The sequence below is a fragment of the Melozone crissalis genome, unplaced genomic scaffold (genome assembly GCF_028551555.1).
Source record: "Melozone crissalis strain CALT ecotype California unplaced genomic scaffold, PUWL_Pcris_2 ptg000016l_1, whole genome shotgun sequence".
NCBI lineage: Eukaryota > Metazoa > Chordata > Aves > Passeriformes > Passerellidae > Melozone > Melozone crissalis.
Window position 1 is genome coordinate 8,866,371 of NW_026535794.1, and position 25,260 is coordinate 8,891,630.

Here is a 25,260-nt window from a genome sequence, read left to right on the forward strand (position 1 = left end):
AGAGTATTGACACAGCTGGGCTGGGATTGGTCATTAATTAAAAACAATTTCACATGTTGGGTAAACAGTTCTCCAAATCACATTCCAAAGCAGCAAAACATGGAGAAGCTGAAGCTTCCCAGCTTCCCAGGAGAAGAAATCCTGGCTAAGGGATTTTTCATAAAATATCATGGTGACAAATCACTGCTTTAAGTAACAAGTAATTAGCTGTAGAGACAGGTGTGAAACCTGTGGAAATTCCTGGAGAGATGTGATGTGTGGCTGGATGTTTGTTTTTCCATGGGTGATGTGACTGACCAGTGTAAATGTACATAAAGATGAGCAGCCTTCCAGCAGAGGGCCCATGTCTAATCCTTCCTCTTTCAGAGCACACAACCCCTGACTTCCTTCTATATCTCCTTCATATAATATCATATCACATCATATCATATCATATCATATCATATCATATCATATCATATCATATATCATTATAGTATAGTATATCTCTATCATCATCAGACTCACTTGAATTCTAAGCAAAACAATTCAACTTCAAACCCCCTTTTTTCCTGTGCCTATGTGCTTCTTCCCAAAGCTTTCCCCCAGCTCTGGTGGAAATGCCTCACCTGACACCTCCTAGCATCATGCTGGATTTTTGCACAGGCATGCTGCATTCCTGATGGTTGCATGGATGTGGTTAATGCCTGAGGGACTCTGGTCTCCCTTCTTGCCTTGCATTTATAACAGGAATAACTGTTTTTACTCGCAAGAAACACCACTGATTATCATTTTTTCAAAATTTCTATTATTTGGTCAAGGTTGTCTCAGGCTTCCTGGCGAGTATTTTGGTCACATTTATTGACTGTGTCAGCTCTTGTCACCCACCATCACACAGTCCTAAATTTCTGCCAGGACATTGGAGCAGATAGGTGAAACAATCAATGTGTGAGGAAATCCATTTGTCTCCTCCTTCCATTTTCACAGTGAGCTCTCCACAGCCCCTCACTGCCAAGCTCTCAGCCTGCACATCAGCCCTGCTTGTTTCCACCCTCCCAGGCTGAGGTGGCACACGCTAATGTAGCATCATTGCAAACTCACCCTAGATCAATTGTTCTCTCTAAAAATAAAATAAAATCGCTGACTTTATCAAAGAACAGTTCCACATTAACTGACCCAGTCTGGTACCATAAATTCCATTCTCTGTTTGGCTCTCAGTCTTTGATCCTTTTTTCACCTAAAACCTGCTCTGGTTTTTTTTTTTTTACAATACCAAGGTCGAGACATTTGGCTTGTGCTTGCTCAGGCACTCTGCTCCTATCACAAATTCGAGTTTCTCTTTTCCCAGCTGCCCTGCCAGCACAGCTGATGTGATGGACCTGTGGAACATCTTCCCCTCTGGATGCGTCATCCCAAGTGCTGCTTCCCGTCTGCTTTGGGTGCAGAGCAGCTTGGTTAAGGGCTTAAAGGGACAAATTGAATTTCTGTGGTGGATCCAGTAAATTTCCAGATGTATCCATGAGCCATTTCTCTCTTCCTCCCATGTCCAGTATCGGCATTTTCCTGGAAACCACAGCAAAGTGCTTTTCAAGCCGTGCTTCAGTTAGCTTTGACTTGCTCCTCTCTGCAGGGTGAATGAAGCTATTCCTGCACAGTTTCATCTTTACCTGGACATTTCAGCAACCTTTAGGTTATTCCTATGCAAAGTCAAGCTACAACACCTGGTTTATAGTCATTTTCCTTCTGAAACTCCAAAAACATTGGTTTCTTTGCTACTCAGGGGCTTGCCAGCTGCCCTCTAGGAGTGAGGTTTGCCTGCAGTCATGTGTCAGGTTCTGCCCTGTGCAAGGGGGCCTCAAGAGGACTGGAAATGAATTTTCAACACTTTACAGCTATCATGAAATTGGCTAAACCATAGGAAGATGCAGCAAGGAGAGCCATTGATCTCAACACCTTCAAAGGGCTTCACTCTGTTTTCAGGCATTGTCCTTTCCATTACTGTTAGCTTTTGTTGGTAAACACTTTTTTTTTCTTTTGTTTTGGACCCAAAATGCGCCTGGCAGCTTGTGCAGCCCCACCAGGCCCAGGGAACCTTGTGTAGTTATAATATTTTGACTCATTTCTCTCTGGCAAGAGGGAAGTCTGGAGGTTCCTCCCTTTGGAAAGCCCTGCAGGAGATGCTGGGGAGGAGCTGAGGGGACTCCTCAGCCCCAGGGCTGCCCCTCCTCTCTCCTGCTTCTCCCTTGACATTCCTAAATCCACTTTGTGTCCCAAGGCAGAAAAGCCAGGTCTGCAGAGATGGCTGTGAGGAATCTGCAGGAGCACAGTGTGCAGCTCTGGTTTCTCCAGGCTGTTTGGGCAGCCTCTGATCCTGCACCCACCATTGCTTCCAGTCCCAATGAATTCAGCCAGGTATTTTCTAAGGAACAGATTGTCAAACTCCTTCCCTTAGGAAAGCTTTCCTTCAGGCAGCAGTGAACCTTTTGTAAAATATTCAATATATTCTCTATGTGAAAATTCAAAATATTCACTGTGTTTCTCCTTCTTCAAGCAAGTGCCCATGGAGGGCTGGGGTGAAGTTCTCTTGTGGACAGGCTGAGCTGGGTGGGCTGGTACCCAGCTGGCTGCTTTACACTTTTCTATGGTTTCCAGCATCAAAGAATTTAAATGTTTCACTCTGCTACTTTTGAATCATCTCCTGATCCCAATTTCAACTGTGCAAACTTTACCACTACCTAAACACAAGAGCAAGTTTTATTTAAATTTCCTTATTTCATTTTTTTTTAACATTTCAGATTCACATGTTTAACATTTTCACTGCAGACAATGAAGACTGGAAGATAACTTGAAAAAAAACAACACAATCTGGGATTGACATGCAAACACATGCTCACAGAGTCAAATTTAAAAATGCCTCTGAGGATATTCAAAACAAACTAAAGTTTAGTGAAAACACTCTAAATGGTCAACGTATTATGCAGTGTTGTTATGTGAGAAGTTCTGTCATCAAGACAATATTTCAGCAGCTTTAGACAGATGAGGTTTCTAAAGGGGATTTCTAATTTGTATTTGTTTTTAATTTGGGGTTTGGATCACAGCAGCAGCAACAATTTGTTTTGTTTTGTATTTATGGCTGCACATGTTTAAAATGGTAAATCTGCACTGACCTATTAGACCACAAAAGTGAAACTAGCTTCTGTATTCTAATTCCTTAGCTGGAAAAATAAACCCACAGCATGCATGTGTAAAATAAATCATATTTTTACAGATTTCAGGGCTGGTAACCAAAGGCTATGCAAGCATTTGGATTATCACAGTCCTGGCTTTAAAAAATAGGAAATGGTGCTTTACCAGAAAGTGATTCTTTCAAGACAAAATGTATTTTTTTAGCTGCTGTCTTTCATTAAAATGATATCATTTAATCCAAAATGAAAATGAAATTTATAAGGAGCTTAATAAAATGTGCATGTTTCTTTGTGAAAGAAATTAGCTGATGCACAGAAGGATTCTGTTTTGGTTTAACACCAATAAAGATGCCTCAGCCTAAAAGATAATTCAGGGTTAGCACCAGATCATCCCATGCTGAGTCCCCTGCTTTTTCCCATCCACCTGCTTTTATTGGTTTTGCTGCTCACAACAAATAAAAATGTTTCCCTTCAGTCTCTAAGCCTTAAAAGCAAACAGAGGTTGGGCCATATTTGCCTTCACACAGAAATGTGGATGGGACCTGTTGCTTGGCCCCAGTCATGGCTCTGTAGGTCTGCCCAGGCAGAGCAGAGCCTGGGCTGGCACTCTCTGGTGGCTGGATTCATTTTGGGGAGACAAATGGGTTTTCTCTGACTGATTTCTAGCCCTGGACAAACACATGCATCGTTTTACTCCTTCAAGTTCTTTCATGCCTCAGGATGGAGGAGGCTGAACTCAGAAGATGCTCCTGAGCAGTGGCAGGTGAAACCATACTCTGACAATAACAGCCCAACACTCAGGTCCAGGCTTGCATTTTGGGGGTAGAAAGCAGAGGTTTTTAGGAATACAGCCTGGTTTTACACCATGGACACCCCAGAGGGGCAGGAGGGTCCCCAGAATCCCTGACAGGGCTGGTGGGGCAGGCAGAGGGTCAGGCTGAGACAGTGAGTCTGGAAACTCCCATTGCAGAACTCCTCATTTCCATGTGAAGTCCTTCTGAAATGTGCCTGAGGAATGTCACAAATAGCACTGTCTGGTGGGAGTGGAAGGTGCTGACAAATCCAGGGGGAAAAAAGGATCTTTATTGCAAGTGGGTGATCAGCCTGGCACTGACCACAACAAGGGAGCTCATTCCATTGCAGAGGCTGTGGCACAGCCTCCATGAAAACTACAGGGAATGCAAAATCAGCCCTGGGAATGATTTAAATTGCATTTTGTTCTTGGTATGGCCATCGTGGAGAGCTGACAGCAGGGAGAGAGAGCAAGACAGAAGCAATGTTCTTGTCCTCCTTCCTGCAGATTTCACACCTCATGGATTTAATGGACGTAGAGATAGGGCAGGAAAGAATCAGAGAGTAATTCTTCAAAATATGAAGGAAACCAAAGCAGCTCAGTGGGTTTTCTTCTGGTAGGAATAGGGTCCTGGTTTTCACCCAGCTCTGATTCAGAGACTGACACATCTGATCTATGAAAGGCTTGTTTTTTAAATATCTATATTCTGAGTCCCAGCAGAGCTCAGCATCTCCTGAGCATCTCCTTTGTGCCCATCCCAATCTCCTGTGCCAGAGGAATCAATGATTTTTTCTGCCTTCCCCAACCCTGAGCTATCCCTGGGGAATGCAGGGACAGAGCTCACAGCCGTCTTGCTGCTGACAGATCTTCTCCTGCATTGCCTCTGAATGATGACATCCCATTTCTAACCCCCTTTGGTATTGATTTTTGTGGTAAACTGACATAATTTGGCTGATACACAATTTTCATTTCCCCCACTGCTGATGAATTGTAACATCCTCTCTCTCTATGCTCTTTTTTTAAAAAAAACCCTTAATAGTCTGGGAGAGGAAAGATGACCTTGCAGAGGTGATAATCTCTCTGGTTGAACCTGGGGATGGAGATGGTTTAGCCCCACAGCAACACTCCCTACACAACTGGTAATAATTTTGTGATCAGCCTGTGACTGTTCCAAAAAATAGGAACAAATGAGTTAAATCACAAATCGAATGCACTTCCTATCCTGTCTATTCCTACAGAACAGCACGTCAGCAGTGCCAGAAGACACATGGATGATAAGTTACTAATAAATTCATTGTGTTGCTGATTTTTAAGCAGACTGATAAAAACACTCCTTTTAACAATGCACAGCTTGCATGGAAAGGAACGGTAGAGATTGGAAAAACATTCTACACTTGAATTGTAAGAATTGCTATTGTAAAGGCTGTTAATTGCCGTAATTTTGCATTAATCAGGTATTGATTGCATTTTTACCAGCTGAGAGAGCAGCACACATCCCCTCTCAGCCCTGAGCTCAGCGCAGGCAGCTGCCAAGCTGCACGGTTAGCAGGGAATCACTAGAGGTCACTTCGATTCCACCTAATGCAACAAAGCCTGAAAGGTCTGAGGGTTTGTTTCTGCCTTTTTTCCTTGTTGTTGTTGTGAGACACTTTTTAAAAGCAGACTCTTTTTGCACATGTGGATAAGTGTTAATGGAACCTCCTTGGGCTGAATTTTATTCTAGTGTAAAGAGTGAAACTTTGAAGAAATTTATAAAGCTGTGTCTGTATTCATCAAGAGGAAATTTGGCCATGAGTTTCTATTTTAATGTGAAACATCTTCTACTGGATTTGATATTCCTGATAGCAGATGTCATTATTTAATTCTCAATAAAGAGTTCTGTCCTGTCAAGATCCATATAAATAGGAAAAAAATAGCTCCAATGTATAATCTACAGGAAGATATTCCAATTTTCCTGCATATTCAGTTGCACCCAAATGAGAAGAAATGTTTAGGTGTATTTCATTCCTTGCTTCAGTTGATAAACAATGTCCAGGTATTTCCTTGCTAAGAGAAAAAAACACCCCTAATAAGGAACATCTTGTGATCAGACAAAACACTTCCCTGGTGCAAGGAGCAACTCAAAGGGGAGTCCTGACTTGGCCTTTTTTACATTTGTAAAGCAGCAATTTGGGGACCTATAGGATGAAATCTGACTTTTCTCTCATTTTGAACATTTGAGACACTTTGGTCCTACCCTGCAAGCTTCTTTAGTCACAGGTTCACAAGAGCCTGAGCCCCAGGTGAGGAACCCATGGCACATCTCCCTCAGGAATGGCACCACTGCTGTCCAGATGTCTCCATGCTGAGTCCCTGATGGGGACTGAGGAGTGCCCACTCACCCTGAGGAGTGGCAGCACCCTGCCTGTCTCTAAATGCAGTTGGTTTAATCCTGTTTTGGGGAAAGGCACGAACACTTGGCATGCCCAGAACCTTGGTGGTGCATATAGGTCAGCTTTGGCTGCAGCCAGCAGATCCCACAAAGCTGCAGCTCTTCTTCTGCCCCTGGTGCTGTTCAGCAACTGCTGGAAGGCACCAGAGCTCCTGAGGCTCGGCACTTGCTCCCTGTGAACCTTTGCACATCCACACACCCCTAAGGCAGGCCCCAGTGACTCCTGGTGTGTCCCCAGTGACTCCTGGTGTGTCCATCAGCAACTCCCATGAGTGACTTGGGAGCAGAGGGTGGAGAGCTGTGGCTGTTCTGTGTCTGATGCCCAGGACAGCTCCTGGTGGCAGAGCTGAGCCACTCAGACACACCAGAGCACAGACCAGGCTGTGTTCTGCCCACACTCAGGTGCTGGGGATTTCTCCCATCCTTTCCATGAGCTGCCCAAAAATTGGGAACTTGGAAGGTTCCCAAGATCCCCAAAAGTCCCAAACAAGAATCCTGTGTTGGCTGGGTGTCAGGGAAAGCCTCCATCCATGCCTCCTTGCCTTGGGGAGCAGGTCTTAGTCTCCTGCTCTCTCTCCTGAAAACCCATCACTCCTTCCCTTCCACTTTGCACAGATTAAAGGAAATTTCTCTCCAGGGACAGCTCTCCATGGTGCTCCCTCAGCCCCCCACAGCACAGCATGTCCCACTCCAAATCACATTAAGCAATGTGATGAGCACCCCTCCCATGAGCATCTATCTTCTCCCTTCCTTCCCTGGGGGAGAATTGAGTGGGAATAGTTTTAATTAACTGGGCTATATGTGCACGGTGTTTATACCTACACAGGCAAGGCTGAACAAGTGTGCCCTGCTCTTGGAAAGAGAGGCACCGAGGTTTGTGGCCTCTCTGAAGTTCTAATCCCTCAGTGGAGAGCCAGCCCCAAATAAAGCTCTGGGTTTGGGCTGCACTGGGCTTAACCCAGCCCAGAACAGAGAGGGGTGAAGATGTGGGCCCAGAGCTTGGTCACTCTGCAGAGCTAAGGAAAATCCATATCCACTCCACATGGGAACCACTGGATGAAACAGGGATGCTCCCAATGTAGCCTGGACTCCATGGGGAGCCTCTGCAGAAGGCTGACATGACATTTTAGGCAGGATTCAGAAGTAAGGTTAGGACACCTACATTCAGACATATTTGCTACTCTGTCTGTGAGCTCTTGGTGCCTCAGCTCACTCGTCAGTCCACAGAGATCTTGTCCAGCCAGCAGGGATCTCCTCTCCATGGTGGAGACACAATCAGAAGCCAAAATTATTTCTTACTCTTGATCTGACTAAAGCCTTGTGGGTCCTCCTTGTGATGTATGTGTGTAATGCAGAGTTTAGCATCATGTAAAAAAACAGCTGTCTTCTTTTCCAAAGGTATTTAGAATGGAATTAAAAATCTGGCAGGAAGCACACTGGCAAGAAGCACACCACCATAGAGGAGAACCCTCAGAGTGGTACATGGGCAGTAGATACCTGATATCTGATATCTGATCCACTGTGTTTCTCATCATGTTCACCCCACAGTCTGTGGAAAAGTATCCTCAGAGATGTTTTTCTGCCCATCTCTGGTAAATCCAAGGGGACAACAAGCTACTTGCTCAAAATCAGAAGAAACCCCATCAAAGGGGCAAGGACCAAACCTGCTTCACTCAAAGTCTGGAATTGTTGGCAGCTTGTTTGTCTGCAATGAGGAATTTTTTTTACTGTTTTCTCCTTCCTACAGCTATTTATAGTTTCAGTTCATAAGCAGTGGTTAATATTTTCAAAGTAGTCAAGCATGTGGTCACCCACACAGAAGATGTGACTGATTCTCTGCTGCCTAAGAGGTGTTGCCCATGATGTTCAGGATCTTTCTGCAGGGATCAGGGGGAGCTGTTGGCAGAGGGCAGGAAAGATGCCCTGCTGCCTTGGGAAGCAGCTCTTGCTGAGTCTGCTACACTCTGCAACGCTCTGGGTGAGTTTGCAAAGCTGTTACCTTCTCCTGAAGATTCCCCATGTTGGATTTTCATGGATCTATTAATTTTTTTACTGAATTTAACCCTCTCTTTTTGAAGTACAGCTGAAAGTTCCTGAATACACGGGTTAAAACTCACTGCACTCTGCATCAAAGATTGGTATTTCGTGCCTCCTCCTGCACTGTTGTGCAGTGACAAAGTTCCTGGTGATTTAAGTGGGAGAGAGGCTGTGTCCTGGGAGACAAAACTTAATTGAGTGTAATACCACAGGGCACATAAAGTAGGGCAACACAGTCTGACCTCATTTTGCCCATACATAACCTTGCTGACATCAGTGGGAGCTGCACATTCGCAGTCAGGAGGTGAAATGTGCCCACTCTTGGCTGCTCTAGGAAATTCTTACTGGCCTGATAAATCCTATTATTTGATGGTGCAATATGAGAGTGTTGGATACACCAGGTAAAGCTGAGCAAACACAGCTCAGCTCCCTGCTTGTTTGAAGTTGTGGAAAAACTTCTTTTGACGCTGGTGGTTGTTGGATTGAGCCCACAGTACACAGTGATTCATAATCATTTTCCTCAATGAAAGCAACCAGCTTGGTTTGTTGTTATTTGTGGGATCACATATTCATTATTTGCAAATATTTGAATGGCAGTTGGACTTTCTGATGCCTGTGAACCCCACAGCTTCCACTGGTGTTTGCACAAAATGGTTGTTCACAAATACTCTGCCAGAACAGACTTGTTTGATACTGAACATTTATTACACTCCTGTTTCCAGAACTCTGCTGAGTAGAAAGGGCACCATTTGGCAAAGCCAACAAAGCTTACACCCAACCAGTGACTATTCCAAGAGAATTGTTCATGAGCAATCCTGAGACTAATATTTATTTGCATTCATTACTGTCTAATAATTAAAACCAGTTCTCACTGCTGTAGAAAACAGGATGGGGCTGACTTACAAGGAAGAGGTGAGCTGGGTGAGTGAGGTTTCAGCTCTGTGCTCAGGGCAGGCTGCAGGAGCAGCAGCAGAGCTTGGAAGGGCTCTGAATGTCCCAGATTCTGAGTCTGGGATTTCTTAAAGCCAATCTTGTTTTAACTCTTTGCTCTCCTTCCTCACAGAATAAATGCAAGGGGACTGTAAAGGAAGATTCTTGGTGGATGGGATGCAAGGCTCCTGTATTCAAGAAAACTTTAGCTTATTTAACAATGTCAGGAGCCCCTCCATCCTTGCAGACCTGTGGCACCTGACAGAGGGTGGCCTCCAGGAGATTGTTCAGGATGGGCTGAGGTGAGACCTGGAACCACCAGGGGCTGCTTACAGCCTGAACTGCTAAAAAAAAAAAAAAAAAAAGCCCATTAAATGCTTTAATGCTCCAAACTAGCCAAAGCCTGATCTGTATCCTGCCTGTAAATAAGTTTCCTCCACCCAGGGAAAGCCTGTGACAGGTCTGTGACACAGTGTCTGTCTGTCATGAGACCAAAAGGAAGTCGCTGTAATTGCACACAGATGGATCTTCCACTCCCTTGCAGACAATGCCATCAAAAGTCTCAAAACTTGGAATGATCCAGCATTCCCAAGTATGGTTTCCCTGTGAGCACATCTCCTTTCCAAGGGAGCCATCCTGATGTCCCACAGGTCTGGTCCAGGCAAGCTTTGCCCCATGTCCAACCCCTCCTGCCCTTGGGCAGCAGCCAGATGTGGGTTTGGTGGCCAAGGAACCCTCCACAATCACATCCCTTGTCACCTCTCCTCCCCAGTAATACAAACAGACATTTGTTCACACCAAACTGAGCAAATCTAATATTTATTTCACATTTAGGTCACAGGACATCAAAACAAATACTTTTACCCCAAACAGATTTCCTGACCTTGTGGTTTCATTCGTGATTTGCAGTAATATTTGTCCAAAGAGATGTCTTGCTCTCACTTAAAAATGAAAGGAAAAGAAGTTATATAGGGTCCTGCACTCAGCTTTAAGGTGCACAATTGCTTGTGCACCCAAATCACCTCTGGATTCCACTCTTGATTTCACTGGAATCAGGACAAGATCATTAAAGTCATATTTCCTGCATTTGTTCACTCCTTTTCATCCCTGAAAACCAAAATTATTTAAATATGTAAGTCCAAACACCCCAAATGCAAAGCATTAAAAATTATATTTAACAATCTTGGCCCAAATAGTGGCTGTGGGGCCCCTGTCAAATATGAGACAATCCCATTGCTTGTAAAGATGCTTTTTTTTACAGATTATTTTTTTCCCTTTCAGCCCTCCTGGGCCAAGGATCACGTTAACACTGCTCCTTTGAAAGCTCTGAAGGGCTCTGTACATGGAAAATTGACCTTTTTTTCAGTTAAGTTTGAACTAGTTTTAAGGCAGAAACTGCTGAAGAGAGAATTTCAAAAGCTTAAGAAATCTAATGGTCCCTTATGGCTTGCAGTAATGAGTAAGATAAAATGCTCTTTCTGGTTTCCTTCCCCCTGTAATTGAAATAGTTGCTGCACTGGGGCTGCAAAAGTGCTGCCCAATTATCACCCAGCCAGGCTGATTTACATCTCCTGCTCAGCCTCAGCATGGTGGGAAATGCTCAGGAGGGTCAGAGTAAACATATTTATGTCCTGGTGGGATGTGCTGAGCTCCTAATATCAGGATAATAATATTATATATGTAGACATGTATGTGGATATATGTCTAAAAATCAAGCTAGGCAAACTTTCCCTGTGAGGGCACAAAGAGCTGGGGCACAGCTACAGGCTGGGAAGCACCTGGTTCACCTCAGTGCTTGGATTTTAGTTGCATTGTGGATGTGATCCTCTTTTACTGGCACATCCCAGCTTCCCTTTGGAAGGTTTGAGCACCAGGGCACTGCTTGAACTATTGGTCAGGTAAACACAGACTAGCCCCAGTCTCATTAGGGTCATTTCTCACATTGACTTGCTGGTGGCTGCCCTTCAGGGCACCTCTGCCACCCCACAGAACCCTCCCAAATGAGTTGGCTTTGCAGAGCCACGCAATATTTCACAGGTAAATGACAGACTGCCCACGTGGCTGTGGGTGGGAGGAGAAGGAGGCTGTGGCCACCACATGAAGCCCCACTGGCACAATTCCTGATGTGTTTGAAGAGTCCAATACCAAATTCCACAGGATCCCCACTCTGCATTTCAATTTCATCAGTGTAAACTCCTCAGAGGTGTGCAATAGGAATGCCATCACATATCAGACATTTCAGGAAGTCTCTGTAATTTCTTTAATTATTCAGACAACAGAGCACAAGGATAATAGCTTCAAGTACATTCTTATACATTATTTTGACAGTAATAGATATGTATTTAGTCATAAACTATTCTGTAGCCACCACTATGTGTACATTTTATACAAACTATTGCCATACTTGGACCCTGAAAACGGACAGTGACATCTCCTAGATGTTTTGCACAAGGTTATGACAGTACATCCTTCATACAAGAGCTGTGGCTGTGGGTTGGATTGGCCCATCTAAGGAAGCACTTCTAACACACCACAGAGGGGTGATCCTGATGAGAGGAGCCAGAGGGAGAGGTGGAATTCAGACACGGTGAGAGGAAGACGTAAAGCTGCTTGGAGTAAGTGCGACGGGAAATGTGGCACAGCGTTTCTCTGCTCAGTGAAACAGGCTGATCCCGGTGTAAGAGCATCTAGGCTTCTCTCACACCACAAAGATCTGAGCTCATCTCGGCCTTTGGGTGAAGATTAAATGAGGCAATGTCTGGTGTGGTCCCATCCAGGCATGTGCCCTGCCCTGACACAAGTGTGGACTCTGGTCTGATGGCTCTTAAACATCTCAGTTGCAATTTAGATTGAAGCCCTCCAGCCAGTGCCTTTAAGTTTGATCATTGACATCCCTGAACACCTCCACCACCCAACCTCTGGAGAAGGCACCTTCCAACACGATCATTTCTTTGAGTGTAGAGGCCTTAAAAAATGGCAACCACCTCTCAGAGACAGGGTAAAAGAACTCAGACACCCAGATGCTGCCAAACTAAGGCCAGACTCTTACAGCAGAGACTCATTTGTTCCACGATCACATTCTCACATGCCCCAAATCATCTGGATTTGCAGCCCTCAGCACACCCCAAAGACAAGGAGGTGGCAGAGTCCAAGCTGGGGTGGGGAGCAGGTCCTCAGCACCCACCAGGCAGTCCACAGTCCCCCGTGATGCCTCTCATTGGGTAGGCCTGAGGGTTGGTTCCTCTCCTGGTGCTGCAGCACACTGTGGTCACTCCAAAGTCTCATCACCTTGGCCATGTCCAAGCTTTGGAGGTTGGAAGTGGGGCTGGACTAGAGGTTGACAGGAAGGAGAAACCACATCCATCTGTCAGGGCTTCACACAGCAGTGCTCGTGTGTGGAACTCGGCCTCCAGCTCCTGACTGCGCTCCAGAAGCTCCTGGGATTTCAGCGTGGAAGGGCATGGTTGACACTCTCTGGAGATGGCCGCAGGCAGGCATGTTCTGGGAGGCTGTGGAGCTGCCATCCATCCCAGCAGAGAACATGGCTGTGTCTCTGGAGCAAAAGGCCTGGTGGTGAACATCCTAGACTGGCAAGTAATGGAAACCAAAGAAAAGGTGAGAAGACATTCAAGGCAAGCTCCCTTCTGGCACGGTCCCGTCGCAGACGCGCACACACATGCACACAAAATGTTTTGCAAAATTTTTAAAGGGATCCTGGAAACCCTCAATGGAGGAGCACGTGGTGCAGCAGAACCTCACTGATCAGCACCTGTCGAGGATGATCCCCTCAGGGTGGGTTGGGGCTGGGACCAGGCAGGTGATGCAGTGCTGGCTCCACCACTCAGCTCCTAAAGCACGTCTCCAGCACATTCACCCATGGGTGGCTGGGGACAGACTCCTGCATTACAGCTAAGGAATGCCTCTCAGCATAAATGAACAAATCTTTATCCTTTTGTTTGTTTTGCAAAGGGTGCTTTGCTCTGTTCTCAGTGGCCCCAAGCTCTGTGCTGTTACTCAAAGCAGCCAGTGAAATCTGGTGGATCTCATTATCCTTCTTCCAGCATCAGCCACATGAACCCCTCTAACTCATCAAAGTCAATGTCTCTCCCTCAGATTTCCATCTTCTGGGCACCCAGATTGAAGCCCACTGAAATCCCGGGGTTGCCACAAGGCAAAGGCAGCTTCCTGCCTTCACATTAATGCACTTCAAAGAGAAAACTTGATTTAGCATCCTCAGAAATCAATTTTCAGAGCCAGTCTATAGTCTCCATTCCAGACTGGGAAGTGAGCATGGAGTCAGGGCTGGAGCTGGAAGAGAGGAGCATTGCCTGAGCAGGGGTGGGGAGCCAGGGCTCTGGCAAAGGGAAACCCGTCTGCTGGTCACTCGTGCAAATAAGTGAGGTTCTACTGTCAGTACAAGAGATTCCAGGTTATGCACAGATGTGATGGATTTGTTTCCTTAATTAAAGTACCAAAATTAAATGTTATAAGCAACACATCTAAATAAAATAAAGGGCACTCATTTAGGTATCATGTTTCCTAAACCAACAAGCAAAAAGGAAAAAAAAATGGGATGCACCAGGAACTCTTAGTTATTATATACTAACCAAACTGTGCATGGCACATTTTATTTCTATAAAACTATTAAAACTATTACAAAATATTCAAAAATACATTTTAGTAAATTTACAGCAGTTATTTCTCAATTTATTAATGCAAAACATCCTTTTCCCCCCTCTGTACAAACTACCATCTCCATCGTCACAGAATTGCCGCCATGTGCGCTTTTTAAAAAATATTATTTTCTAATAAACTTTTTCTGAAGTTAAAAATAACAAAGTTTCTTACGGTTTTTGCAAATAAAAAGTTTGTGTAACAGTCTCGACTTCCATGAACTTCCATGAACGTGGCCAAATGATGTTTTTTACAAAGCAAAACATGGAAAACAATACAGGAAATGATGTTACATTTGCAACTATTTAAATTAAAATAATATATTCTCATATTTTACACTATTTCAAAAAACGAAATGTGATTCAGTTAAGTATTGATCTCTCAAAAAAATCTAATTTACAATTCTGTGTATAAAAATATAATTTACGGACCCCCATGAAGTTTGTCTTTTTTGTGTGTGTTTGTTTGTTTGTTTGCTTGTTTTTTAGACTTGCTGAAATGAAAGAGCAATGTAATGGAGAGATGGGAAAGTACAGAATTTTGCTTTCTGAAAGTCAGGACACACGTGACATGTAGAAAAATAGACTCTGCGCAGTTTTGCTTGGCCTCACAAAATAATTTTTTCTCCTGTGAGTACAGTTCACATGATAATAAATTATCAAAGAAACTATTTAAGGCTCTTGAAGGTCCGGTTCATATCATTTAAAACATCTATTCAAAATACCAAAGAAATAAATATCCAGGAGTGGAGGAAAAAAAAAACAACCAACAAACAAAACAAAAGAACAAATAAAAATATATATATTTATAAACTAAACAGAACAGAACTTCCAGGGGTCTTTGTTTCCCTTTAAGTCTACTTTGGACTGTCCTACTTAATTATTATTATTTTATTATTATTATTTTTAAGTCTTAATCCGTGCTCTCTTTTAAAAATATGTATTTTTTCCTTTTTTTTTTTTTCTTTTAGCGTTTTCTTTTTTTTTTCTCTTTTTTTTCTCTCCTTTCTCTCTCTCTCTCTCTCCCTCGGTGTCTCTGTCTCTCCGTTGGAGCCTGGCGGGCTGGCGCGGGGTGCCCTCAGCTGGACGACACCATCATGCCCAGCGGGTGCAGAGAGTCACTATCCAGCACCCAGCTGCCGATGCGGTAGAGGAGCCGAGAGTACCAGTGGATGCCGGGGGCCGTGGGGTCTCCCATGGGGCACCCCATCCCGGCGGGACAGAGGGCGGCCAGCAGGGCCTGCAGCAGGCGGAAGGGAGCGAAGGCCCAGTGTGCCCAGCTGTGCTCCTCGATGACGGCGTAGCACGAGGCCAGCACGCGGTCGATGAGGATGGTGCCCTGGGCGGTGAGCGGCGCGTAGGCTCCCGACGCCTCCTCCCGCAGCGACACGCGGTGCACGGCCGCCGGCAGCAGCCGCCGCCCGCCCTCGCCCAGCACGAAGACGCGCTGGCCCGGCCGCACGCGGCTGGCGAACAGCGCCCGGCCGCCGGCGCTCCCCGCCTCCGACTGGTTCTGCTGGGGGGCCACGAACAGGAGGTGGGCGGCCGTCAGCAGCAGCCGGGCCCGGGGCTGCCGCGTCTCGATGACGTAGAAGAGCTTGTGGGAGCCGTCCTCGCGGTCAAGGAAGGTGAGGAAGTCGCTGTAGAGCAGACGGCCTTCGGTGTCGGCCACCAGCACCCGGTCTCCAGGCCTCAGGTCCTTCACCAGCTTGGTCCCACCTTTCTCCAGGTGCACCGTAGCCGAGCCGGGGAAGCAGCCACCAGATTTGGCTGCCACTGAGTTTTCTGTGTAAGGAGAGAGGCACAGCAGGGTTAGAGGAGGCACACGTGTATTTTTTTTCTTGCCCAGGATGGGGCATGGGAGCATGCAGGAACTTATTGCTTCCCCAGCCACCCCAACCCACCAAGAAAGCTCAGGAGACAGCCTCTGAAATTCCTCCACCCTCATTTATGAGCATGCCCCATTTGTACTCAGTGGGTCAAGTGAGAATCCCCTTCCTGCCAGATCTGAGCCAGTGCAAAATCTCCTCTAGGTTAGGAGTTACAAGAGTGATTTGTCTCGTAAGGGAAATGAGCCAAAATATTTCCACTGAGAAAACTGTTCCAGAACAAAATCTCTTCTGGAAGAGCTTCCCATTTGGCTACTGTTTACCCTGCACTGACACCTGATGCCAGATAACTTGCAGGCTTTCAAAGCCGAGTCATTTTGCTGGCATGAAGTTTCTTCTCTAAGCAAGTGCCTATGCTCTCCATGCTCAGGGTCCCCACTCAGCTCTTACTCAAGGACCACATCTAGGGCAGCAAACAGCAAAGAACAGGAGGAGACTTCGCCCCAGGTTGCCCACAAATTTTGCCACTGCAAAGCCACAACGCAAATTTCCCAAATCCCCCTGCATAGGTCTGCACAAGCCCCCATGCTGCCTCCAGCCTTCCTGCTCAGCATGGTGGCTACTGGGGCACATCTCACACTCACAGCACCTTGCCTGGCATCTCCAGCACTCTGCTTCAATCCTCTCCCAAAAAAGAAAGAAATCTCTCCCTCCCTCCTAGGAGAAGCATGCTCTTCCCTGCCTCAGAGCGTGTGGTCCCAGAGCAGCCCAACACTGTGCCAGGCCCAAGCAAATGCCTCCTCCTGAGTAACTCTTGGGAGTTAGTCAGAGTTTAGAGCAGCTTTTGCTGCTTTCCTGTGCTACTGAGAGGAACAATCTCAGACTTAAAGAAAGCAAAAGTAGCAATGAGACTCTGTCTCTCTTGTAAATCACTTTTTGGAAGTTCAGCCACCTGTGGGGTGGTGGGAAAAGAAGTCTGCTGTGCTCCAGGCTGATCTCTGTCTTAACAGAGGGACTTGCAGTGCTCCTAACCACTCTGGTTTTTTTTTAAATATTGGTTAATATCCCACAGTATGTCATGGTAGCAAGTGTTGAGATTCCCCGTCCCTCCCTTGCCTTTCCCTGCTTTCTCTCAGTTACTCCCTATACCAGTCAAGAGACCTGCTGATTTAGATCCTAAAGATGGACAGATTTTATATTTTGTCTCTGTGACTGCTACAGAAATTCCTATGATTTAAACAAATCCTTGGAGTGTCCCCTAATGACTTTCTCAGGAAGGACAGGAAGGGTGAAAATTAGACCGTTATTGATTTGCTAATGACTTTATCACTTCTCTTTCAGAAATGAGGCAGCAAGATCTCCAAGGCCTCCCTCTTCAGGGAGGACATGGCAACAAACAAGCTATGTGCTTTATGTGGAGGCCTCTGCTAGTAAACTACACCTTCCTACAAGCTGGCAGTAAAGGTCTGGCTAGAGCTTTGTTTGCATATTCAGGGACTTGATGAATAGATGTAGTAGTGTAGCAGCTCTACAAACATGCCAGTGAATTCGCAGAGGTGTGAAAATCTGCTTCTTTGAGCAGCGCTTGTTTGGGTTCTCTAATTAAAATCCAATAAAGGATCAGCATTGTCATTCTGATTCATGTAATAAATGCAGACACTCTTGGAAGAGAGGACACTTCCATTTTTTTCCCAGCTTCTTCCCCCCCTTTTCTCCCCCTCCCTATTTGTTCAGGTGCAGAAACCCTATGTGCCAATTCACACACATACTCTCCAAAAACCCAGGACCTTCCAAGCACTATTTGCACAGCAGAGCCACTTTTCCAAGGCACTCAAGATCTGTATTTGAATTTTAAATGTAGAAGCTTGCTCTAAATACTTGCTGTAGCGCATTATCAATGTCCCTTTTACCACCCCTGCCTCTCCCTCCTCTGTTCTGGTGACAATAATTCAGGCCTTGGGGGAACTCTTCTTTGCATTCCAGTCTCCTGGATCATACTTTTTGCAAACAGAGATCTAGATAAAGAATCTTCCTGCTGGCATTATGGGATTTAATCTTCTCATGAGATGCTCTGTCATGAAATGAGGTTTGGACAGTTTAAGATCAGGCTGAGAGAGTGGAATTCAAGCCTGCTCCCTTCAGCCTGCCTCGTACAGTCACACGACCCTGCCTGACACCCTCCAAATATTGCCCCCGAGTCCTTGTGTGCCGAATCTCAATGAGCAGCTTGGGGTGGCTCCCGTCCTGTGAAACACCCCTGGGGTGGATTAGGAGGTGCTCCTGGGCTAAGGTCACCACACACCACAATCGGACACCTTGCGCTACAAAGCCCGTCTCGGCTATTGAAAGGGGAGCTTCAGCTCTCCACACAGCTGACAGCTTTGCAGGGCCTCTTTTCGCCTAGAAAGGACCCAGGAACTGAACAAAAGCAGTAGCAGGCTCTCAGGACAAAGCCCACATGGGCCAGGAGAGGTGCTCAGCCCCTGGGGAGCTCTGGGATGGAATGAGGGACGTGAACCCCTCCTGCAGGTGGGCACGGCATGGCTGGGCTGTTTCCCTGCATGGGTTCGAAGCAAACAGCTATATTTAAAGAAAGCCCATTATTTTCTTTTGCAGCCAAGTGTCTCCTGACACATCCAGCAGGTTGCTGGGCTAGGGTATGCTCTTTTTAAAAGAGCTTTCGGTGTCATACAGCTGGATGGAGCGAGGCGGTGGAGCTGGGGGCTGTCACTCGCTGACAGATTTGCTCCACCAAAAAACGTGTCAAGTGTCAAGAAAAGAAACTCTGCGAGTCGGGGATTTCTTGCGAGCTGTTCCCGGGTTGAGACAGCGTGTGGCGTTGTAAGCACAGGGGAGGGGAGGAAAAAAAATTATGTGTATGTGTATCCCTATCTGGGAATTTCCTAGCGGCTACCGCTGAAGGAGGCTGGGGACCACGTTACTTATTTATTTTCCTGGCCGGCTCCCACTCGGAGATTAGCGCTCGCGAGTAAGGCGTGCAGCCAGCGGGGCGGCTGGAGACGGCCACGAGTGTTTGCGTTGAACACGCTCCTTGGATGGGGAAAGCATCAGACCCCACGGGGGGAGGAGAAGGGTGTGTGGCTGCGGCGCAGCTCTCGTGGGGAGGCTGGCCAAGAAAATCACCCAAATAAAAATGCTGTGAAAAACTGCTGCAGCTGGCTGGGCTTTGTTTTTTTCCTTTTCCCTCACTCTTTCCTTTCCGCCACCTCTGCTCCGACGGGGTCGCTAAGAGGCGGGGGAAGGCTCCCGGGGCTCTGCTCCCATCCCCTATGGGTATCCTGCAGGGACAGAGGAGGGAGCCCGGCGGCAGACACAGGCCACAGGAGGCTCTAGGGCGCTGAGTCGCTGCCCTGGGATGTCTCCCCACCTCGGCACGTCCCTTACCTGCTTTGACGGAGCAGTGGATGTGCGCCTTGGACTCGTAGTAGACCCAGTCGAAGCCAGCCTCGACGGCCAGGCGAGCCAGCATGCCGTACTTGCTGCGGTCCCGGTCCGACGTGGTGATGTCCACGGCGCGGCCCTCGTAGTGCAGGGACTCCTCGGAGTGGTGGCCGTCCTCGTCCCAGCCCTCGGTCACCCGCAGCTTTACCCCGGGCCACTGGTTCATCACCGAGATCGCCAGAGCGTTCAGCTTGTCCTTGCAGCGCTGCGGGGACACGGGCGGATAGGCAAGGGTCATTGTGGGGGCGCTGCAGCCAGGGGAACACCCCCCCCCTTCGTTATCGATACCCCCTGGGCCGCATCCCGCTTCCCTCTCCCGTCAAAGAGGCGGCATTCCTGCCCTCCCTGCCAAAGACGCGGCACTCCTGCCCTCCCTGCCAAACGCGCCCCAGGATGGGCTCAGCCAGGGCTGAGCATCTTCACCTCCGCTGCCAGCGAGGGACGGGGCGGTGGGTGAGGAGGGGGAGAGTGAAGCCTGGGCACACGGGATGAACAGAGACTCAAACATCACGAAACACAGGGACGGAGCTTCTCCCTGGCCTGGCACCTGCTGCGGGCACAGGGGGACCCCCCTCTGCCGGCGCTGGCGATTCAAAGGCACCTGCACGGAGCAAATTCCTGCCGCTAAGTGCCCTGTCCCTTCCCGAGAGCAAAGTTTCTGCCCAGAACAAACACTCGCCATATATCTCAGAGTCACGGATTCCCCCCCCGGAATGTCTCTGCGGGTCTTTTCAGCTTAATTCTGTGTTGAAAAGGGTATCAATACATGTTAACAGCCTTTATGTGCTGGAGGGAGGGGTGTTTTTTTTCTTCTCTCCCTTCGCCCATCACTCATTAGAGCCCTCAAAGCTGCATGGGCTGGGAGCATTCACTCTGCTTCAAACATACATCGGCGCTCGCCTACAAAGCCGAGCAAATCCATACAATAATATAGCTCTTAGTGGGAAGATGAAAAGCAAGGGAGGGCCAAGGAGGGAAGTTAAGCGGAGCAGGGATGCTATGCAAGCTAGGAGCCCCTTTGTGTGGAGTGAAACCCTTCCAACTCCGTGGAGAAAGTAGTGCAGGGTTTTTCATTGACCCTCCAGAGCCACCAGCCTTCCCTGGGCTGAACTGGGCCCAGCAGCACCGGGAGCACGTAGGGATCGAGTAATGAGGGACACAGGACAGGGGAAAGTGAGGAAAAGAGGGGAGCTGAAACCCTGAAAGTTTTGGGGAGATTCCCATCTTAGCCAGGCGGGGAATAGACACAGTGGCGACAGGGGAAAAGGACTCTCAGCCCGGCAGAAACTGGAAATCAGCACCGAAAGCATTGAAAAGCACTTGACTAAAGGCACAGAGTTAGAAACACACACGTTGCCAGCTTTCCTCCTCCTTTTTGAGAGGAAAACAACTCAGGTGCATGTACCCGACGTTGCTCTCTTGATGCAAAGAGCGATGTGGCTGTAAGCCACGGCGGGATGCAGTAAGCTGCTCTTCCCACACTTCTGCTGGCCTGACTGCTGTGCTTGGCCTTCTGCAGGACCATCCTCCCCAGTGTGCTCAATAAAAGACCACAGAGTCCCCCTTTCACAGCTCCCAGGAACGCAAAGCCCCTCCATTACTCGGACGACGCTACTTTTAGGGACGTGACAAGGTCGCTTAGCAAGGAAGTTTCCATGTGTTCACCAACAGCCATAAAAGTGATTCCAGCAACACACGGGTTGATATAAAGACATATAAAAGTCCCCGAGAGATATAAAACACAGTCACGAGCTCACTTTGGACTCTCTGGCCTACCGTTTTATGGAGAGAGACGGGTGTTTGGATTTCGGCACCGTTCCCGGCAGCAAAGTGCAGCGGGACAAGGAAGTTGAGTTTGATTTATTTTATTTTTTCCCCTCTCTCCCTCTCACACCTGAGTGGATAGATACGCTGCATCACTGATTTACAGGGGGAAGGGGGAGAAGGATCAAACGTCCCAGCTGCCGATAAGGCGACAGCGCTGCGCGACACGGCGATGGCGATGCCGTGCCCCGCACGGGCGGAGCGGGCGCGGGCAGGGACGCGGGCAGCGCCGGGGGGCTCCGGCCGCTCCGGCCCTGCCAGCACCACTCCCCGGCTCCGGGCTAAATAAAGAAGGAGAAACGGCCTCCTAAAGTACTTTTCTCCCTTTTATACTGCCTGAGCTGGATTGTCAGAGTCAAAAGCCGTGAAGCCCGGACTATTTATTAATTCATCGGGTCGTGTGCCACAAATCAAGCCCAATTCTGTTCAGCCACCGTGAAGCTCAGCAGGGCTGCCTCCACTAACGCTTTGTGTGGAGGCAAAGTTGTTCAACAAGCCCTCTCCTGCCAGCTCCTAATCTCTTCACAAATGAATTGCTTGAAGGAAACACTTAACAGGTACCTGTCAGTGTAAACAACCTGGTGGGCTTCCTAAATGCCAAGTTGATCTCTAAATTCCTCACATCACGCACTGGTTGTGTGCCTGCATTACACGAGATTGCTATTTTATTTCATACAAATTCCAGCTTTATCATACTGACCTGGCCTCCTTATCTCTCTCCCCAATCCAGCCAATGGCCGGGGTGGCGGGGGAGGAAAGGGAGGAAGGGGGGAGCCCTTAGCAAACTGCTGGTGTCACCTGCAAAGTTGAGAACCTGACTTACCTACCTCTGTTTGCGTTCCCCCCCACCCTTCTGGAGTTAATATTAACTAGCGACTAATGCATTCGGCAACCACTCTGCAAGTTTAACGATTCTGTCCATGAAAGATCTCTCCATGGTTGAAGGGCTCCCGAAGCCGGCGTTTAAAGGCTGGGATTTAACGAGAGGGAAGGAGAGGAAAGCAAGGCAGGGAGGCCAGCGGCAGGACCGCACCCCGGGCCGTGCCCGTGAGCGAGGGCAGGCAGTGCTCGCTGCCCGGCCCCGCTCCGCTTCCCGCTCCCTGCCCGGCCCGGGGTGCCGGAGCCCCGCTCGCTCCCCGACCTCGCTCCCCTCTCTGCCCGCGGGTACCCGGCCCTGCGGCCTCCCCGGCCCCGCCGCTCTCAGCCCACCTCCCCCCTTTGTGTCTAAGGCACGGGAACAAGCACCGAAGGGGGGGGGGGGGGGGGGGGTAAAGTATTTGTTTTCGTTTCGTTCGTCTGAGGGAAGTTGACAGAAGGTCAGGAGTTCAGACGCTGCCAGCTAATGCAGCGGGAGCGGCCAGCCGCGTAGCCGGCGCGGCGTGCCCCGGGAGAGCCGCGGGGCCGGGGTCAGCCCGCAGTGCGCCCCCGGCCCGCAGCGCCCCGCTCCCGAGCGTGCCCGGCTCCCCCCGCGCCCGCCGCCCCGCTCCGCTCCGCTCCGCCGCGCACACGCACCGGCGCAGCCGCGCACGGAGGGATGCGCCGAGCCCCGGCGGGAGCCCGTCTCCCGCGGAGCCGCCGCCGCTGCCGCCGGGCTGCGGAGGGAAGGGTGAAACCCGAGCCGCCGCGATCGATACGCGAGGGGAGTAAGTGGAGCTGAAAATGCGAGAGATGCGGCTCCGGAGGCAGCGGGGGCGGAGGAGCGCGGGTGCGCGGAGGGGCGCGGGCCGCGCCCGAGCGGGGACCGGCACCCGCTCCGCTCCGCTCCGCAGCCCTGCGCGGGGCGGCGGCGGCGGCGGGCGGAGGCGCCGCCGCGCTCCGAGGTGCGGTGCGATTTAAGGTGGTCGGGAGGAGATGGTGGCGGCCGCCGGTCCCTCGCCCCGAGAGACCCGGCAACGTGCGGAAAATCAGGCCGAGGAACGGGGAGAGTTTGGGAAATTCCACCCCCCACCCCCCCTTCCCCACGTCCACTCCCCGCCTAGTCCTTCCAGGCGAGTCCTGCTCTAGCACTGAAGGTGGGGCTTAAATGTATTAATATTAAAAAAGCGCTGTTGACCTATATTTGGAGGAAACCCATTTCCAGTGTCTAGATTGCATGTAGTTTCTGAAACTCCGGGATTAGCAGAGCAATTGACTTCGCTGAGCTCTCTGTTGCGCATGAATTATAATTACGAGGTGACTCGGAGCGGTTCTCTTTCTCTCTCTCTTTCTCTCACCTTTATCTTTTTCCCCTTTCTTTCTTTTTGTTCATAAAATAGTTCCGCAATCCGATTCCACCCGAAATCCAATATTTACCCAGTTGTAAACCTTGTGCCATCAGATTTTTTAAAACAGAAGGTGATGCAATGCCGATAAGTTGCAAGTCCCTCCCCTATGGAAGTACCAGAGCATTGGCGGTGAGCATCCTTAAAGAAATATCAATATATTTACGCTCTGATGGGCACAATTGCAAATGATGGTATTGCAATACGAGCTATATAATACGGAATCAGATGAGGAATGGTCGATCCGGCTTCAGCTGCCTTTTGTGAGTGCACGACTGCATGCCTACTAAATTTAGAATACGCTCGCGACAACAATAATAATGATGAAGGTTAAAATGGAATGAAAAGGAAAAAAAAAAGAGAAATTAAATAAAATAAATAGAGAAAAAAATCAAGTCAGCCGGCGCAGCAACCGCGGACTACGTTTGTAATAATGAGTGGGTGGCCTGGCGGTCACTATACACTTGGGGTCCTCTGAGCTGTATGCAATTCGTTTGATCAAAGTGCATCCTTGGGGACAAATGCAAACAGCAATCTCTAACCAAGTTACAGGGAACGCCATGGCACGGTAATGACTGTAAGTATCACACAGATTCCCCCACCAAATATCGAAACAGCTCCGGCTCCAGCCCCGGCTAACTTGGCCGGATAGATGCTATTTACATTCAATGGGGAAACTAGTCGAGTTTGGAGGGGCGGGGGGAGAGGGGGAGAGGGAAAGGGGGGGGCTTTCAAAAATACTAAGACAGATGCGTCCTTTAGGATTGCTCAGAGAGGTTAACAAACACAAATACAGGTATCTCTGTGGCTCTACCTGAGTCATCAGTCTGTCAGCTCCCGTGTTCTCTTCATCCTTAAAAATAATGTCAGGGTTGTAATTTGGGGTTAGTTCTTTAAATCTCTCGGAGTTTCTTGTGATCTTCCCTTCATATCTTCCACTGGCCCCTAGGGTCTTCTCTGCCACATTGGGAATAAACTGCTTATAGGCTAAAGGGGTCAGCTTTTTGGGGTGTCTCCTTTTTCCAATGCCCCTGCCTGGTCCACAAGTCAGCCCAGAGGAGACTAAAAGAGCGCAGATGAAGCCCACCAAGAGAATTCTTGTCAACAGCAGCATTTCGTCCATTGAATCCAATTACTTCAAAGCTCTCTGTGCCTATCCCTGGCTGTCTCTCTAGAGCTCTCTCTCCTCCTATGTCCTTGTCTGCTTTCTGAATCGTATACTATCCACCGATCCCTAGCAAGACAGGTGCTGGAATGGCAGGCTTTAGGTCGCTGATAACGGAACACATCGGAGTTTGGTCGGGAGACAGCAATCGAGAGACAAAAAAAGGGTCTGATTTTAATGGTAGCAAAGCAAGACGCTAGTGAGAGGAGTCTGCCTTTAGTTCTATATTATAGCTGCCAGGGCCGAGAGCTGATTGGCCAAGGCGAGGCAAGCTTGTCTTCTGATGTTAACCCTCAAAAAGGCAACAAATTCTTGAAAGATTTTTTTTTTCCTTTTACCTGAAGGGCTTGGAGCTGAGAGGGGTGGAGATCGCGCTTTCTTGGGATAACATCAATTACATGCTTTTTTTTTTTCTTTCTTTTTTCTTTCTTTTTTTTCTTCTCCCGTTTTTTTTTTTTTTTTTTTTTTTTTTTTTTTTTTTTTTCTCCAAAAACTTTCTTGGCAGAATGGTACGTTTGTCAGCAAGAGGAACAGATGCCTCTCTGAAAGAGGGGAAAAAAAATAAGATTAGCAGGCTGCTTCAGTGCAAATCAAGTTTCTAAGGGCAGTTGTGGTTAAATAAAATGCCGAATTATCGGGGAGCAGTGCAAATAGGAACATACTTGGGTAATATTAACGCCCCGGGGGGGAA

At 48.2% G+C, this 25,260-nt stretch overlaps 1 protein-coding gene across 2 annotated transcripts; it reads right to left on the reverse strand.

The window, feature by feature from the left end:
- Positions 1 to 15,106: 15,106 nt before the first annotated feature.
- SHH (sonic hedgehog signaling molecule) lies at positions 15,107 to 24,742 on the reverse strand. 2 transcript variants are annotated; one of them, XM_054274087.1, is made up of 4 exons: positions 24,219 to 24,742; positions 19,263 to 19,524; positions 15,250 to 15,813; positions 15,107 to 15,219 (listed from the first exon to the last, which is right to left on the reverse strand). In XM_054274087.1, the coding sequence occupies exons 1-4, from the start codon at positions 24,525 to 24,527 to the stop codon at positions 15,107 to 15,109; spliced, it is 1,248 nt and encodes a 415-aa protein (XP_054130062.1). In that variant the 5' UTR covers positions 24,528 to 24,742. The 2 variants fall into 2 exon arrangements, with proteins under 2 accessions (XP_054130062.1, XP_054130061.1); XM_054274086.1 differs by having other exon boundaries at positions 15,107 to 15,813.
- Between the last annotated feature and the right edge of the window lie 518 nt (positions 24,743 to 25,260).

Bases quoted from the DNA above. Each gene is read 5' to 3' on its own strand.
- SHH (XM_054274086.1), bottom strand. From the start codon at position 24,527: ATGGACGAAATGCTGCTGTTGACAAGAATTCTCTTGGTGGGCTTCATC. The intron at 19,525-24,218 runs GTAGAGCCACAG...GTGTCCCCGCAG, and splicing joins CTGACAGACTGATGACTCAG to CGCTGCAAGGACAAGCTGAA. The intron at 15,814-19,262 runs GTAAGGGACGTG...CTCCTTACACAG, and splicing joins CCACTGCTCCGTCAAAGCAG to AAAACTCAGTGGCAGCCAAA.